This window comes from Cottoperca gobio, chromosome 23, assembly GCF_900634415.1.
Source record: "Cottoperca gobio chromosome 23, fCotGob3.1, whole genome shotgun sequence".
Classification (NCBI taxonomy): domain Eukaryota; kingdom Metazoa; phylum Chordata; class Actinopteri; order Perciformes; family Bovichtidae; genus Cottoperca; species Cottoperca gobio.
This window is the reverse complement of record NC_041377.1, coordinates 14,946,620-14,961,696: the sequence shown is the minus strand read 5'-3', so window position 1 is coordinate 14,961,696 and position 15,077 is coordinate 14,946,620. Positions and strand designations below refer to the sequence as shown.

General features: G+C 40.0%; 1 protein-coding gene across 1 annotated transcript; it reads left to right on the top strand.

Moving 5' to 3' along the window:
• Nucleotides 1-3,265: 3,265 nt before the first annotated feature.
• Nucleotides 3,266-14,481, top strand: LOC115028651 (protein mono-ADP-ribosyltransferase PARP12-like). Its single transcript, XM_029462540.1, is given in 15 exon segments — nucleotides 3,266-3,637; nucleotides 4,228-4,235; nucleotides 4,571-4,706; nucleotides 6,284-6,964; nucleotides 6,966-7,161; nucleotides 7,256-7,306; nucleotides 7,391-7,517; nucleotides 8,415-8,580; nucleotides 9,710-9,818; nucleotides 9,919-10,015; nucleotides 10,144-10,222; nucleotides 11,280-11,372; nucleotides 11,374-11,411; nucleotides 11,835-11,987; nucleotides 12,617-14,481. Coding segments are annotated over 15 exon segments (2,775 nt in total). The 5' UTR covers nucleotides 3,266-3,364; the 3' UTR covers nucleotides 13,185-14,481.
• The last annotated feature ends 596 nt before the right edge of the window (nucleotides 14,482-15,077 follow it).

Sequence of the window (15,077 nt, the reverse complement as noted above, 5' to 3'; positions counted from 1 at the left end):
GCTTGTGCTTCCTGTGACATTAAGCCTGTAAATTCACACACACACACACACACCCTCCTCCCAACAACAAGTATACATACACCGCCTCCCGCTGTGTCTCCTGAGAAATTGCAGTGTGAATGTTTGCATTTTAAGATGAGAACTGTAGTTATGCTTCAGATTTCTTTCTTCTTTTAATCATTCTACATGCCAAAAATAAATGCACTAAAGCTGAACACAGCTGACTTGTGCAGAATCAGAGTTATACTCCACCTTTGACTGTATCCAATGATTTATATATTACTGTATCAGCATTAAGACATTCATTTGTTCTATTTGTAATGATACGACCAGAAGACAGGGAAAAGGACTAAATGCACAACTCAGACAGATCTAGTGTCGGCAAAATAGTCTTTACGAGCAGCAAAAACGGGTTCGGTACACAGGAAGGCAGTCAGATAGCAAACAAAGCAGGTAGGGACGAGGCAAAATAAAACAGGAAGTACAAACCAAACAAACCCTTACAGTGTAAGGCTTACACTAATCCAGAATGGAGCACCAAACCTCGGTCTACATGTATTTTCATCAGTGCAAATGTAAATCCTCACAGAACAATTGACTGAAATAAAGAACATTGGAGAGTTAAAGCTGGGCTAATGCAATGCATTTATATTAACAATGGATCCCATGACCACGTGTACTGTGACAGGTGTTGCTTATAGTTTTTAGCAGCACTATTCACTATTCACACTACACTTTTTCTCTGCAGAAAAGACAAACGGCTCTTCTGGGACAGTAGATTACGAAGAGACAATTCCCTCGGTGAAAATGGATTTGGCTGTCTTATTTCTCCGCCAAACCGTGCTTCATTATGCATTTGCTGCACATTAGGATGGAGCTGTCCTATGAGAAATGCAGCTGTGCTCCCCGGGATGCAACAGCCCACCCAGTGACAGTAAATACCCACTGACATTACACAGCCTACTTCCTGTATGTCTTTCCCTGACTGTCGTTTGTTGGTAGACGGAGCAGATGCCAGCTGCCAGGAGCTTCCAGGCCTCTGCATTTTGGAAAATCTGGGTTTCCTGCATTGCAAGATCTCATGAATTAAATATGACTCGTTTCCCTTTGTTTGCGTGCACCCCTCTCGGTGTTTGAGGGGTTTATGTTTCTGCTGAGTCACGGTCGTTTTGTTCCAGCCGATAGGAAGAATGTTATAGTGGCAAAAGCCCAGGGTGAGTGGAAGTGAGTCGGATCTTTATTACGGCTGATAGCAGGAAAAAGTTTTTCCCGACTTTCTGAAATGTCAGCAGATCTATGTGCAGCCTCATAGATCAGTAACACACCTGTTTTACACAACAATTTTAAAAGGTGGATGGTCACTACATTTCACGTTGGGCTACAAACTTGCTGGATTGCTCAACTTTTCATCGAGTGTCATCATCAGGTCTGAAATGTCCAATACTTTGGTTTATAAATACCGCAAGAACTACGGGCATGATGTGTTTAGTACTAATTGCAAATGTAGCATGCTAACAAGCTAAATTAAGCGCATGGTAATCATACCTCCTAAACATCAGTATATTAGCATTGTCACCAGAAAAAAATTAACAGAAAAGCATACAATGGGAAGTGGGTACTTTAAAACAAACCTGCATGTACTCTTTAATTTTGGTGGAAGAGGAGTATCATACTTCGATTCATCAGGTTGCCAGAAACAAGAATTCAAATGAATCTTAATGTTGTTGTTTTTATCTGCTGTAAATAAGCACATCTAATAGTTTAGGATTTTAAGTTGATAATGTTCCACTGTTGTATTTAGAGCGTGTTCACTGCCCCCTAGTGGCGAAATAATCTATTAATACTGCCTTAAATGGATTTAACTGCTGCACAGTAACTCATTTCCATACAAACAACTTAATTGGCACAAGTTTCCCCTCACAGATGGTGCACTGTGCTAAACGAACTAACCTAACCTATGATGAGTGACCAATTAAAAGACTGGAGAGAATGATCTCTATTCTTCCTAAAGATATTCCCTTATTTAGGTGTTTTGATGGTGGTGGAGAAGAAATAATCTCTCAAATCTCCCACAGGTGTTTGACTTAGTTGAGATCTAGTGATATGATTTACATTATATGTTCCCACACTGGATATCATTCTCTGACTCCTCGTGCCCTGTGTAGAAGCATCTGACATGTGACAAAGGTCCCATGTCTGAGGTGTGAGTCTGAAAGCTTTTGTTCTTGCACTGAAACCTAAAGCTTCAGAGCTTCTGGGGGCAGCAGATGAAAATCACATCCAATATACATACTGTATATTCTATTGAGGGAAAGGAGGGGGACAGGAAGCAATGAGGCTGATGGGAAATGTGGTGCAAGTTAACGAGCAAATGCAGACGAGTGAAGCTGAGGGAATGATGAGCGTTCACCCTGATGCTGCAGACTGAGACCTGGTTAATAATTAGACATGCATCTTTGTTATTTGTTAATGTTATTCAATTGACTTTAAATCACAGCAGATTACAAGCCAAAAAAAATCAACCGTGATGAGCTACAGAAAAATAATAATTTATGGTGAAAACAAATTTACAGATATTGATCTAGACTAAATGTAGGTGAAATAATTCATTAAGCATTCATTGCCTTTAGGTATATGATATACCATATTTTACCGTGCAAATAAAATGTATTGAATTGAATTTCAACCACGTTAGGTTTGGCATGTGGTGGGATTTACAGATTTACATTAAAGGGATTACGATAAAAACACTTTGAAAGAAAAATATTTATAACATTCATAAACATAATAAAGAGCATTCAGATTGTTAAATCTTGTTTAATGTTAATATTTTTCTGATACCAATGGTCTTGATACAGCCATCTTTTTATTTCCCCCCATTTTTTAAAACTACAACACAATTATTCAGTAAATGAAATGTGAATGAGAAATACAATTATTTTCTTTCAGTGAAATATCCTTTCTGGTACACCTACAAAATAAAAATAAATGAAATATATTGGATCATTTGTTATCATCCCATGTCTTTACTTTTCAGGATATGGATCCCAAGATGATTATAAATATGTCTAACATGTTAAATAGGACAGATCAACTATAGGCCTAAAGCAGAGGGAAATCTATATCATATTAATACAGGGCTGTACTGTATGAGGTCATATAATAATAAATTGAACATTTATAACACAGCAAGCGGACGAGAGCAGCGTTACAGCATTTATTCCTTAGGTTTCGGTTTCCAATCAGGAGAAATGATACCGGATCTTCCTGTTACAGTGAACCAGCAGCCACTCTGCAGTTGTTGTCGTGTTTGGCTCGAAGGAGGTTTCGAGGTGGAAGCAAACACAGAAGGAGCGTCAAAATAATGGAGTTGGAAATATTGAAGTTCATCTGCGCCAACCAAGGAGCAGTTAACACTGAGGATTTGCTGTGTAATCTTGGCTCAAGCGATGAAACGAATGAGATCATTCGTAACCGAGAGAAATTTGCTTTGTGTTGTCCTTTCGGGCAGCCGAAGGTGGTGGCCAGGACCAGCCTGAAACTGTGCAGAGGGAAAGAATGTCCGGGAGGATGCGGGGGGCTTCACCTGTGTACAAAGTTCCTCTTAACTGGATTATGTCCCTTCACTCGGTTCGAGGTAAATACGTTTCCTTTAAAGCAGGGGTCGGGAACCTTTTTGGCTGGGAGAGCCATAAAAACCAAATATTTTTAAATGTATTTCCTTGAGAGCCATATATTTAATAAAATTGAGTTTTAAGTATATCACGTCTCCGAGCACTAAAAGCGCTATCAGGCCCGCGAGAAAATATCATTTCTCCATCATAACTGGCCCGCCGGTTTTGGTAATTAAATCAATGCATGGCACAACCACGGGAAAATACATATTTGAGGAAGTATCTAAATGTGTGAATGAAATGAACGTTTTTGGAAAGCACAGGGAAACACACCACAGATCTCTGGGACGATGTGAGCTGGACTGTTTGTGCGACATAACGAAGCATCTCACTGTTAAACCTCCAGCTTCAGGGCCGTGTGATCACATACATGTATGATGCAGTGAGAGCGTTCCAAGCGGAGCTGCCTGTGGGAGACTCTGATGCAGAAGGAAACTTTGGTCACTACGTGTTTCTAAACACTGACAAACATCTCCACCGCTGTGTTCTCGACTGTGCATGAACTGTGAACATCCAAATGGAGCTGATTGACCTCCAGTGTAACGCCACACTCAAGGCAAAGTATGACTCTGTGGGCGCTGCACAGTTTCCAAGCTTCACCCCCGAAACGAGGCCTTAATTTTGGCCCTCTCTGTGATTTGATTTTACTTTAAAATGACACAGTATAATTATTTATTACTTGTTAAAAATGTTAAAAAATGTCAGCTCAAAATTGTCTGACAGCCATATTGTGTCATCGAAAGAGCCATATATGGCTCACGAGCCATATGTTCCCGACCCCTGCTTTAAAATATGAAACCTAGGTCATATCAATGGAGAGGCCTGTGCTCTTTCAGAGATATCTCACTTTTTTTTTTTGTTGAAATTTAAAATATCATTATTTTTACGTTTGATAGTACAGGATGCAGATTTTCCCATGACCTGGACTCTTATCACAATGTGGGATTGCTGAAAAATCATGGGCTGGAGAGCCTGAGTCGAACCGAGCTGTGCACACTGCTGATGCAGACCGATCCCTGGCTCATGCCCCAAGTAAGTTTGACTTCATACAGAATATTAAACCTGAGGACTTTTCAAGGTTTTCAGGCAAGAAGAAATGTGTTGTAACATTGGTCATATACACTGATCAGCCATAACATTATGACCACTGACAGGTGAAATAACAACATTGATTATCTCGTTACAATGGCACCTGTCAGTGGGTGGGGTATGTTAGGCAGCAAGTGAACACTTTGTCCTCAAAGTTGATGTGTTGGAAGCAGGAAAAATGGGCAAGCGTAAAAATGTGAGCGACTTTGACAAGGGCCAAATTGTGATGGCTAGACGACAGAGTATCTCCAAAACTGCAGCTCTTGTGGGGTGTTCCCTGTCTGCAGTGGTCAGTACCTACCAAAAGTGGTCCAAGGAAGGTGAACCGGCGACAGAGTCATGGACGGCCAAGGCTGGCCCATGTGGGCCGATGCAACAGAAGAGCTACTGTAGCTCAAAAGGTGAACAAGTTAATGCTGGTTTGGTTAGAAAGGTGTCAGAACACACAGTGCATCGCAGTTTGCTGCGTATGGAGCTGCGTAGCCGCAGACCGGTCAGGGTGCCCATGCTGACCCCTGTCCACCGCCGATAGCGCCTACAATGGGCACGTGAGCATCAGAACTGGACCACGGAGCAATGGAAGAAGGTGGCCTGGTCTGATGAATCATGTTTTCTTCTACATCATGTGGATGGCCGGGTGCGTGTGCGTCACTTACCTGGGGAAGAAATGGCACCAGAATGCACTATGGGAAGAAGGCAAGCTGGCGGAGGCGCTGTGATGCTTTGGGCAATCTTCTGCTGGGAAATCTTGGGTTCAAGGTGTTGACTTGGCCTTCAAATTCCTCAGATCTCAATCCAATTGAGCATCTGTGGGATGTGCTGGATAAACAAGTCCGATTCATAGAGGCCCCACCTCGCAATTTACGGGACTTAAAGGATTGCTGCTAACGTCTTGGTGCCAGATACCACAGCACACCTTCAGAGGTCTAGTGGAGTCCATACCTCGACGGGTCAGGGCTGTTTTGGCCGCAAAAGGGGGACCTACACAATATTGGGCAGGTGGTCATAATGTTATGGCTGATCAGTGTATGTCACAGGACTCTTTTTGCTAATTGGCCACCAAAAGTTACTCTATCTAAAACTTCTAGGTCAGTGTTGCCAATTTGGCGACTTTCTCACTAAATCTGGTGACTTTCCAAATCTCTTGGTGATTTATTTTTTTGTCAAAAGCTACTAGCGACTTTTTATTTTGAGAAGTGATGGCCTATTTCAATGGCAAAATACAAAAGCAAGAATCAACAGAAGAAAGTTAATTTGTAGTTATAAACATATTTAGGGTGGTTTTTTACACACTTTTAGCCTTTCACACAACGTTATTCCTCTCTCCTACAGCGTACATTACAATTACATACAAATTGACGATTATGCAAATTAGGACAGCCAATAGCTACTTTCCTTACCAAGAAACACTGGCAATATTGCTTCTAGTTTGCCCGCACTTCATTGCTGAAAGTTGACTCGTCAGTCATCTGCTTTTCTTTCCTGTGCGTGATTATAACCAACTTTCCCCCATATTCCAGATTTGTTATAATTACAACAATGGTGACGGGGAGCTCGGCCTGTGTAAGGACAATTGCACAAGATTGCATATCTGCGAAAGGTACCTGAACTGCCAATGCAGCTGCTCCAAGACTCATGATTTTAATGCTCCACAGCCATACAAATGCCTGTCTAAGAAAGGCGTGCCTGATGAAGTCATTCCCTCTTTAAAGTCTGTTTATGCAAACATACGTGCTCTGAACTACGTTGACAGAACTAGCGATGGGGGAAACCGTCAACAGGAGCAACTAAACACATCCACCAGTGACCTCTTTGCTGCTGCCAGCAACACTGACGCGAGCAGTGATGATGGTCGGAATTTGGGCCAAATGCTGCGGCACAGAGGGAGAGGGACACCTGGTTTTCGGGGCAACAGAGGGAACTGGGACAACAGAGGGAACTGGGGCAATAGAGGGAACTGGGACAACAGAGGGAACTGGGACAACAGAGGGAACTGGGGCAATAGAGGGAACTGGGACAACAGAGGGAACTTGGGCAACAGAGGGAACTGGGGCAATAGAGGGAACTGGGACAACAGAGGGAACATGGGCAACAGAGGGAACTGGGGCAACAGAGGGAACTGGGGCAACAGAGGGAACATGGGCAACCGAGGCAACAGAGGGAACATGGGCAACCGAGGCAACATGGGCAACAGGGGAAATCGGGGGCAACCATCAACCGCATCAAAACTGTTCCATAGATGAAATCCTTGCTGACATCGACACCTTAGATCTGTACAGCGAAGACGGTCTGAACGAAGAGCCGCATCAACAGCCGCAATGTACCCGTTCCACTACTGACATGCCTGGTGCTGACAACAGTGATGATGGAGCCGAAAGAAGACCAAGACCTGTCAGAGGTAAACTACTACAAAAGCTTTTGGTAGAACAGTGTGTAAAATGTAAAATGTAAAAACAGCACTTTATAATGCACTTTGTGTTTGTTTCCTTTAGATAAAACGGAGATATGCTTGTACTTCATCAAAGGACACTGTAAACATGAGGGTGAGTAATCAATGATGTCATATGCGAAAACTGTGAATTTTATCATCGTCGTGTATTTCGTTTTCATGACCGATGTCTTCTCAGAGCGATGTCTTAAAGCCCACGACAAGATGCCGTACAGATGGGAGGTCCGAGAGGATGATCAATGGACCGCCTTACCTGAAAATGAGGCGATTGAGAAGGACTACTGTGACCCCAAAAACACATACAGGTACTCTCTACTGACAATCACTGGAGATTGTAGTTTTGTAGTTCTGGGGCAAAGTTATTTTTAGGTGTACACTTAAACAACCAATTTCCAATCTTACGACCTCCAGTAAACCCAGTCCTCCAGTTTGGTCTGCCCATCACTTCTGCTCACAGTGTGTATCTAATGTTTGACTTTACAATTAACAATTACATTGTTGTCACTGTTGGAGGCAGTTGTGTACGTAAGTCTTTAATAATAAAAATATAAACTTACAAACAATAATAAAGATTATTATTTGTAGAAACACAGATATAACAATAACGTTCTTTTTCTTTTTTTAAGTTTGTTAGATTTTTAACAAGTAATCTCACAATGCAGTTTGCTGTATGTGACATGTAAGTCTATCACTAAAATATATAATAATGATAATAATAATAATAATAATAATAATAATAATAATAATAATAATTTTAAAAAAGAAACACTGTTACAAGAAAAGTTCTAGTTCTAGTTACTATTTATTTTAAGAAATATTTTGCTTGCTTGACTCTGTCCAAAGATAACTAAATCTTGTTAGCATCACAAACATGCATAACACATTATATATAATCTGTTTAATCTGCACAAAAATCATTACAATAGTGTAAAAACAGGGTATCACTCAGGGGTTAATGACGTATTCATTATGGAGAGAGAGATATTTATTACTTGAAGAAATGTTTGTTTATATTTCATGTATTGTATGAAATTACAATTCATTATTTTAATTTGAAAAAGCTTTTTATCTAATTAAAGGAAATAATTAAATAAGTTTTATGATTGGCTGAAAGGTCATTTTCAGTGTAGCTCAATAGATGACATGCTATTCAAATTTATTGAATTGTATTAATAAATAGTTATTTATTTCGCTGTCTTTAGCAGCAGCAGCCCACCTGTGCATTTTGACACGATGTCCAGTGGATCGAACAAAGTACGACGACTCTCTACCGAGAACTCTCTGCTCCAGCCAACATTCATCCACACCACTGAGTGGGTTTGGTACTGGGAGGATGACTCTGAAGAGTGGAACATGTACACTTCATCTGTGAGTAACACTTCCTTTTTTTGGTTTGATTTGAAGGTTATAATGCAGACACTGCATACTACACACCCAAAATACAAAATCTAACTAATATCAGGGCTGAAAAATGTCATCAGAACATACCGGACCTGTCGCTTAACGTATGGTGAAGTGCTGAGTTTTGAGTTCAGTTAGAGCTGCTTTTTTCAATACTTTTTTATAGAAACAATGGATTAGTTATATAATGCTATATGGATAATATTCTGAAATAGGGATAACACGCATAAAAAAATAAATCTGCAACATTCCGTATATATTATCTGATTAGGCTGATCAAGGGTTGAAGTCATTGCTCTCCAATAACGCCACATCATATGTGGACTCTGTGACAGTTGACGTGGAAAGGGAGCGGTCTTGGATTCCTTCCAACTACTGAACCTGTGCGACTACATTTACATAGCACTCTTCTTACATAACAATCTTTGCAACCACTCAAACATGTCGCTCACAGACTACCATACAAGGTGCCACATCATCAGGAGAGCTAAACATTCAAGCAATTTAGGGTTCAGTATTTTGCCCAAGGGCACTTTGACATGTTGACCTCCAGGGCCGGGGATCGAACAGCGACTGGTGGACACCACTCTACCTCCTGAGCCCTAACTCTTTATATTCTGTGTTATTTTATTTATGCCCAGTTTCTTTATTCTCTTGTTTACATCATTTATTGTTTTAATCTCATATTCTCTGGCTCCACATCCTTGCAAATAATTCAAAAGAAAGGAATAATGCTGCTGTTTCCTCAAGCCGAGACAAGCAATTTTTTAAAATCTGTCACATCGTCAGCTTTAGGGCACTTCCACATTGCCTTCACTTTTCAGACCCTGACGTTGGCCTTTTGCTTATTACACATCCATGGTTTCCACTCCTTATGCTAAGCTAAGCGCTAAACTAAGCTGTCTCCCTAGCGATTGCACTGAAGTATTTGTCCTAAATAATAATTTGACTAAAATTTATTTTTCTCCTTTTTTTCGTTTTGAAGTTTCTGTAGGCAATAGTCTCTTTGCATACCATACCAACTGGCTCCTGATTGGTCACCTATCATTTCAGTTCAGTTTTGAGGTAAATCAGATGTATCTGCTTTGCTTCGCAGGCTGGTGGACGCATTAAGAGCTCTGACCTGGAGCAGAAGTTTCTGAACAATGACGAAGATGTGGTGGAGTTCACCGCCGGTTTACCGTCATACTCACTGAGTTTCCTGGGTAAACAAATATTACCCAATGGATCTCTGTGTTTACAGTTTTTTGTGCATTTAAAAAAAATATTCAAGCAGTATTATAATCCTTTTTCTCTCTTCCTCAGACATGTTACAAACAAACGAGGAATATGGCACTAAGAGGCTCGTGAGAAGACGGCCCCAGTTTGTCTCCGCAGCTGATGTCGAAACAAGGAAAGGGAGGTACGACGTCCCAAATAAACTATGTTGGTCTCACTTGTGTTGTCCACCTTTTTATTTAAGAAACATTGTTAGTCAAACCACTTTACAGGTAAAACTAATCCTAATCTTGCTTTGGTTTTTTTCAACAGAAGGCCTCTCGTTCAACCAAATTTCGCTGCTATACCTACTCACTGGGATGCGACACAGACTCCTCAACCAGGATACGGGGTATTGTGAACACACTACACCTTCAAACTGCATGACATCCGTAACCTAAAAGTCTCTACTGTTTCATCTCACATTCATGCCATGGCTTAGACGTCAGGTGAATGTCCATGCTTTTAAATGTTTGAGGAGAAACCATTAAATTATTAGTTTAACTTAGCACTAGTGTAGCTGCTAGAAGTAGCCAACCCTAACCCATCATTTTCACAATGGCCATATTAGCTTATTGTTTGTCCAACTCCTGAATGCTGTTACTCTTTTAATCAAGATTGTTACAATTCCATGGTTTCTAATTTTGCACTTTTTTAGAAGTAGCTGTAGTTTGAGAGAGAAATATGCAGAATGAATGTACAAACTCAACAATTGGGGCACAGATAATGTTGTTATCAATTAAATAAGAAGCTTTTAAGAAAGGATACTATATTATATATACTTTTTCCTCCTGTTTCAGTAAAAAAAGATAGTGCCCAGTTGTTGTTTTTTAAATATACAACTATATATTCATGACTTAGATTTAGTTAGATTTACATTACAGTTAAATTACCTTACATTTATTTAGCTTGAAAACTGCTTTTATCCCTTTTTTTTGTTGGCAATAACCACATTGTTTAAAAAAAAAAAAAGGTGCCTTCATCCTGAAGTAGCGTAATATATATGTAGGGTAAAGGCCAACATCATCCACCTGCAGAGCCACAGAGCAGTTCCAATCCAACTTGCTCCACCTGTAAAATAATTTCCAGCAGCAGTTTTGTCCTGTAGAGGTGCTGATGTGTTCTTGTCTACAGGCGAGAGAAGTAATACATACTGTCATTTTTACTATTGTCCCATCAGCAGCTATAATAAAAGCAAAACACGCACTTCTCATTGGAGACCCTGCAGCCTCTTAGATTGTTGAGAATGGTTGGTAACAATGCTTTTCAAAGTAAAAGACTTGCAACTTGTGTGTTGTCTTACAATTTCAGCATATTTTTATCTTATATTCTATTTTTATAGTGGTGTTTATTAATAGACCAATTATTGACAAGAAAAAATAATACATTTTCTCTTTTGTGTTTTCCAGCGAGTCTCCCTCCAGCGCTCCTCAGAAGAATTTAAGGAGATTGAAACTCTCTTCCTTGACTCGATGAGAAGCTTTGACGTTGTCCAAATAGAGAAGGATTCAGAACAAAGCTCTTTGGGAAGCCTTTGAGTTGTACGTTTATGATTTTTACGCGTTTTGTCTCTGAACTTATTATCCATCTGAGTGGTTGTGTGTGTAATATCTAGTTAACTAGGTTATCATTGTAACTGCTCAGATAAGCCCCACTCAAACAAATAATTATCCCTCTTATAATAAAGGTTTTACATACAGGCAGTAAAAGCAAGTAGCTTATGGTGGCTAAAGTTTAGATACATTTCGCTGTTTAACTGACATTACTGAGTCATTTCACTGACTTTTTTTCTACTTGTTTACTCTTTAGCCACGTATTAGTATAAGTACTTATCATTATCCCACGATTGCCACTTGTGGCCGCTGTTGAGCAAAAAGTTACATAGTCTCTCTTCATGTTAGCACGCATTCCTAAATGTATCCGCTTTATTTAAAGTTTCTAATTAATCGTTTTCTATATTAAAGGCAGAGCAAACGGATGAAGGACAACAACAACGGGCGCAGTGTGACAGAAAAAAAGCTTTTTCATGGCACTAAGTCTGAGTTCGTAGATGACATCTGCAACAGCAACTTTGACTGGAAATTATATGGAACTAATGGAACCGCTTTTGGACCAAGGTGAGTTGAAGAAATTTTCATTGTGGGCTACTTCCTGATTTGATAACATAACATGTGTGTATTAAATGAAAAAGAAAGCGGTATTTTAGGTCAATCCTAAAATCTTAACCTCACAGTTAATGCGCACACACATTTAAAGGGACAGTTCACCAAAAATGTAACACAAACTTATATTTTTACCCTTCGCCGTTGTTCCAGCTGTCCGTCATTATTGTTTCAAGAGTTTCAGAGACATTGGTCATAGCTCCTCCCAAAACAATGGATCTCAATTGCCAAGAAATTATATAAAAAAAACAGCAGCTAACAAGCTAAATGGTATCAATTGATAAAGCATTAAGTTGATCAACAGAAAATGTAATCAGCAACTGAATTGATTAAGTTATTTATTGAGCAAATGTGTCAAACATTTACTTGTTTCAACTCATGATTGTGAGGATTTGCTGCTTTTCTTTGTCGTAGGTATAAAAATAATTTGTCACTATTTTCTGACATAGTTGTTAATACATTTAAAATAAATTAGCAGATGAAACAATAATCAGAATAATCCTTTAGTTACAGCCAGTATACTTACATTATACTTACATTATAATAAAACAAATCTTCATCTTTCTGTGTCTAAACACAGGTAGTTACTTTGCCCGGGATGCAAAATACTGCCACAGCCACACCGGTGACACTGATGCCAAATCCATGTTCGTCTCACGGGTGCTGGTGGGAGACTACACCACAGGGTCCCCCAAGTGCGGCCATCCTCCTTCCAAAGACGGCGGGGACATCACCTTCTATGACAGCTGCGTAGACGACGTTATTGAGCCTTCAATCTTTGTTGTGTTTAAGAAGGACCAGATCTACCCCGAGTACCTGCTGCAGTACAAGATAACGCACCCACTTGCCTTATTAGTTGCCAGGTCAGTACCGGCATCGAGACCAGTACCGGCACCGAGACCAGTACCGGCACCAAGACCAGTACCGGCACCGAGACGAGCTCCCCAACGCAGCATACCCTCATCCCAACCAACCACACCCTCATCCTAACCCACCACACCCTCATCCCGACCCACCATATCCACGTACTACCAACCGGGCACATCAGTTTCTGCACCCAACAGAACAGTTAAGCGACCCGCCCCTTCTGCTCTTCCTCCATCACCAAGCCCTAGCCCAAAGAAATCGCCTGATTCCTGTGTCATTGCTTAAGGACAAAGTTGAAGTGAGGTCATAATAATGACATTTGAATGAGCTTGATGGCACTTGTGCTGAATGCTGTGGGCACTTTGGGGAATAGATTAAGGGTTTGACTTCAGTGTTTTCCAACCTGGACCCTATTTCCCAAGGTTTTATTTAATTATTATAATTTTTTCTTAGGTTGGAGTTCAGAAAGGATAGCTTAGTGTTTTCTAAAAGATGTTTAATGTCATGGCTGATTTCGACAATGTGGATGTGACGTGAGATTTCTGAGCGAGACTTGATTAGACACAATAACAAATGATAAAGAATATTGTATTATTTCTCTGTAGGGTCCTTTCCATAATGTTGTAAGACGCTTGTAATAGCAATCTGAGCTGTCAGGGGCAAAAACAAGCACTTTTAGTGACAAACATTGACGGTGGGCAATTGCCACAAGCGATTACGTTACAGACCATTTCTCTCAAGGTTGGACCAATTTTAAAAGAAATTGCCATCCCAATTAGACAGTTTGATACCAAAACATGTGAAAATAGGGTCCAGGTTGAAAAATACCAAAGTTACCCTTTAATCACTAGTGTCACTTAAGACTGCTTATGGAAGACCATTTAACGCAAAAATGGTTTAGTGCACGGATCAAAACAGTGAAGTAGAATAATAACTGCCTGAGTGAACAGGAAATATTAATGACAGCTGCCGAGTTCATAGTAGCCGAGTTTTTATCCGTAATTTAACCTAACTTTAAAATTTCCAGAAAAAGAACGTGAATTAAATGTGACAGTTGGTGGCGCTAATTCTCTGCCATTTAAGCATTGTAGAAGAAGATGCCGAAACAAGATGACGTAATTGCGCACCCGTCAATCTTCCAATGAATGAAAACCACGACGAAAAGGTGATGGAAATATGGCATATCTGTTGGTCACGTGTTTTTATCTGCCACAATTTTTTGTGTCTTTGATGGAAGCTTATCACATGGCTGATTCACTTTGTCTGTTTTATTAAAGTGAGCTTAACATAAATATATGTGAAATTTTATACATCACATTGGCATTTAAAATGTCCGATGGTTATAATACAAATGTTATATTTAGTCATAATTACAGCAAGGAATAGAGGGCTAACCAGTGTGTACTTATTGATCAGTTAAAACACCACTTGAATGTTTTGTGTTGATGTTTAATTTGCTAAACAATACAATTCCACTACAACTACGTATATTGCTTTTTTTTCTTTCTTTTTTGCACATTTTGCTATGGGCAAGCTGCTGATTTTGTGAATTGAATAAATAAATGTAAAATTGTTGTCGACAGAAACCTTTGTTTGTTACTGGAGGAGCTGCAGTCCGCTCTCTGTATTTCTCTGTCTGTCTCATAAGTGAATTGAAAGCGCCACCAGCGGTCGGGCTGATGCCCTTAGTGAAATGAGGCAGGGCATGAAAAGTTATCAATACGGCTGCTTGTGCTTCCTGTGACATTAAGCCTGCAAATTACACACACACACACACACACCCTCCTCCCAACAACAAGTATACATACACCGCCTCCCGCTGTGTCTCCTGAGAAATTGCAGTGTGAATGTTTGCATTTTAAGATGAGAACTGTAGTTATGCTTCAGATTTCTTTCTTCTTTTAATCATTCTACATGCCAAAAATAAATGCACTAAAGCTGAACACAGCTGACTTGTGCAGAATCAGAGTTATACTCCACCTTTGACTGTATCCAATGATTTATATATTACTGTATCAGCATTAAGACATTCATTTGTTCTATTTGTAATGATACGACCAGAAGACAGGGAAAAGGAAAATGCACAACTCAGAGACAGATCTAGTGTCTGCAAAATAGTCTTTACGAGCAGCAAAAACGGGTTCGGTACACAGGAAGGCAGTCAGATAGCAAACAAAG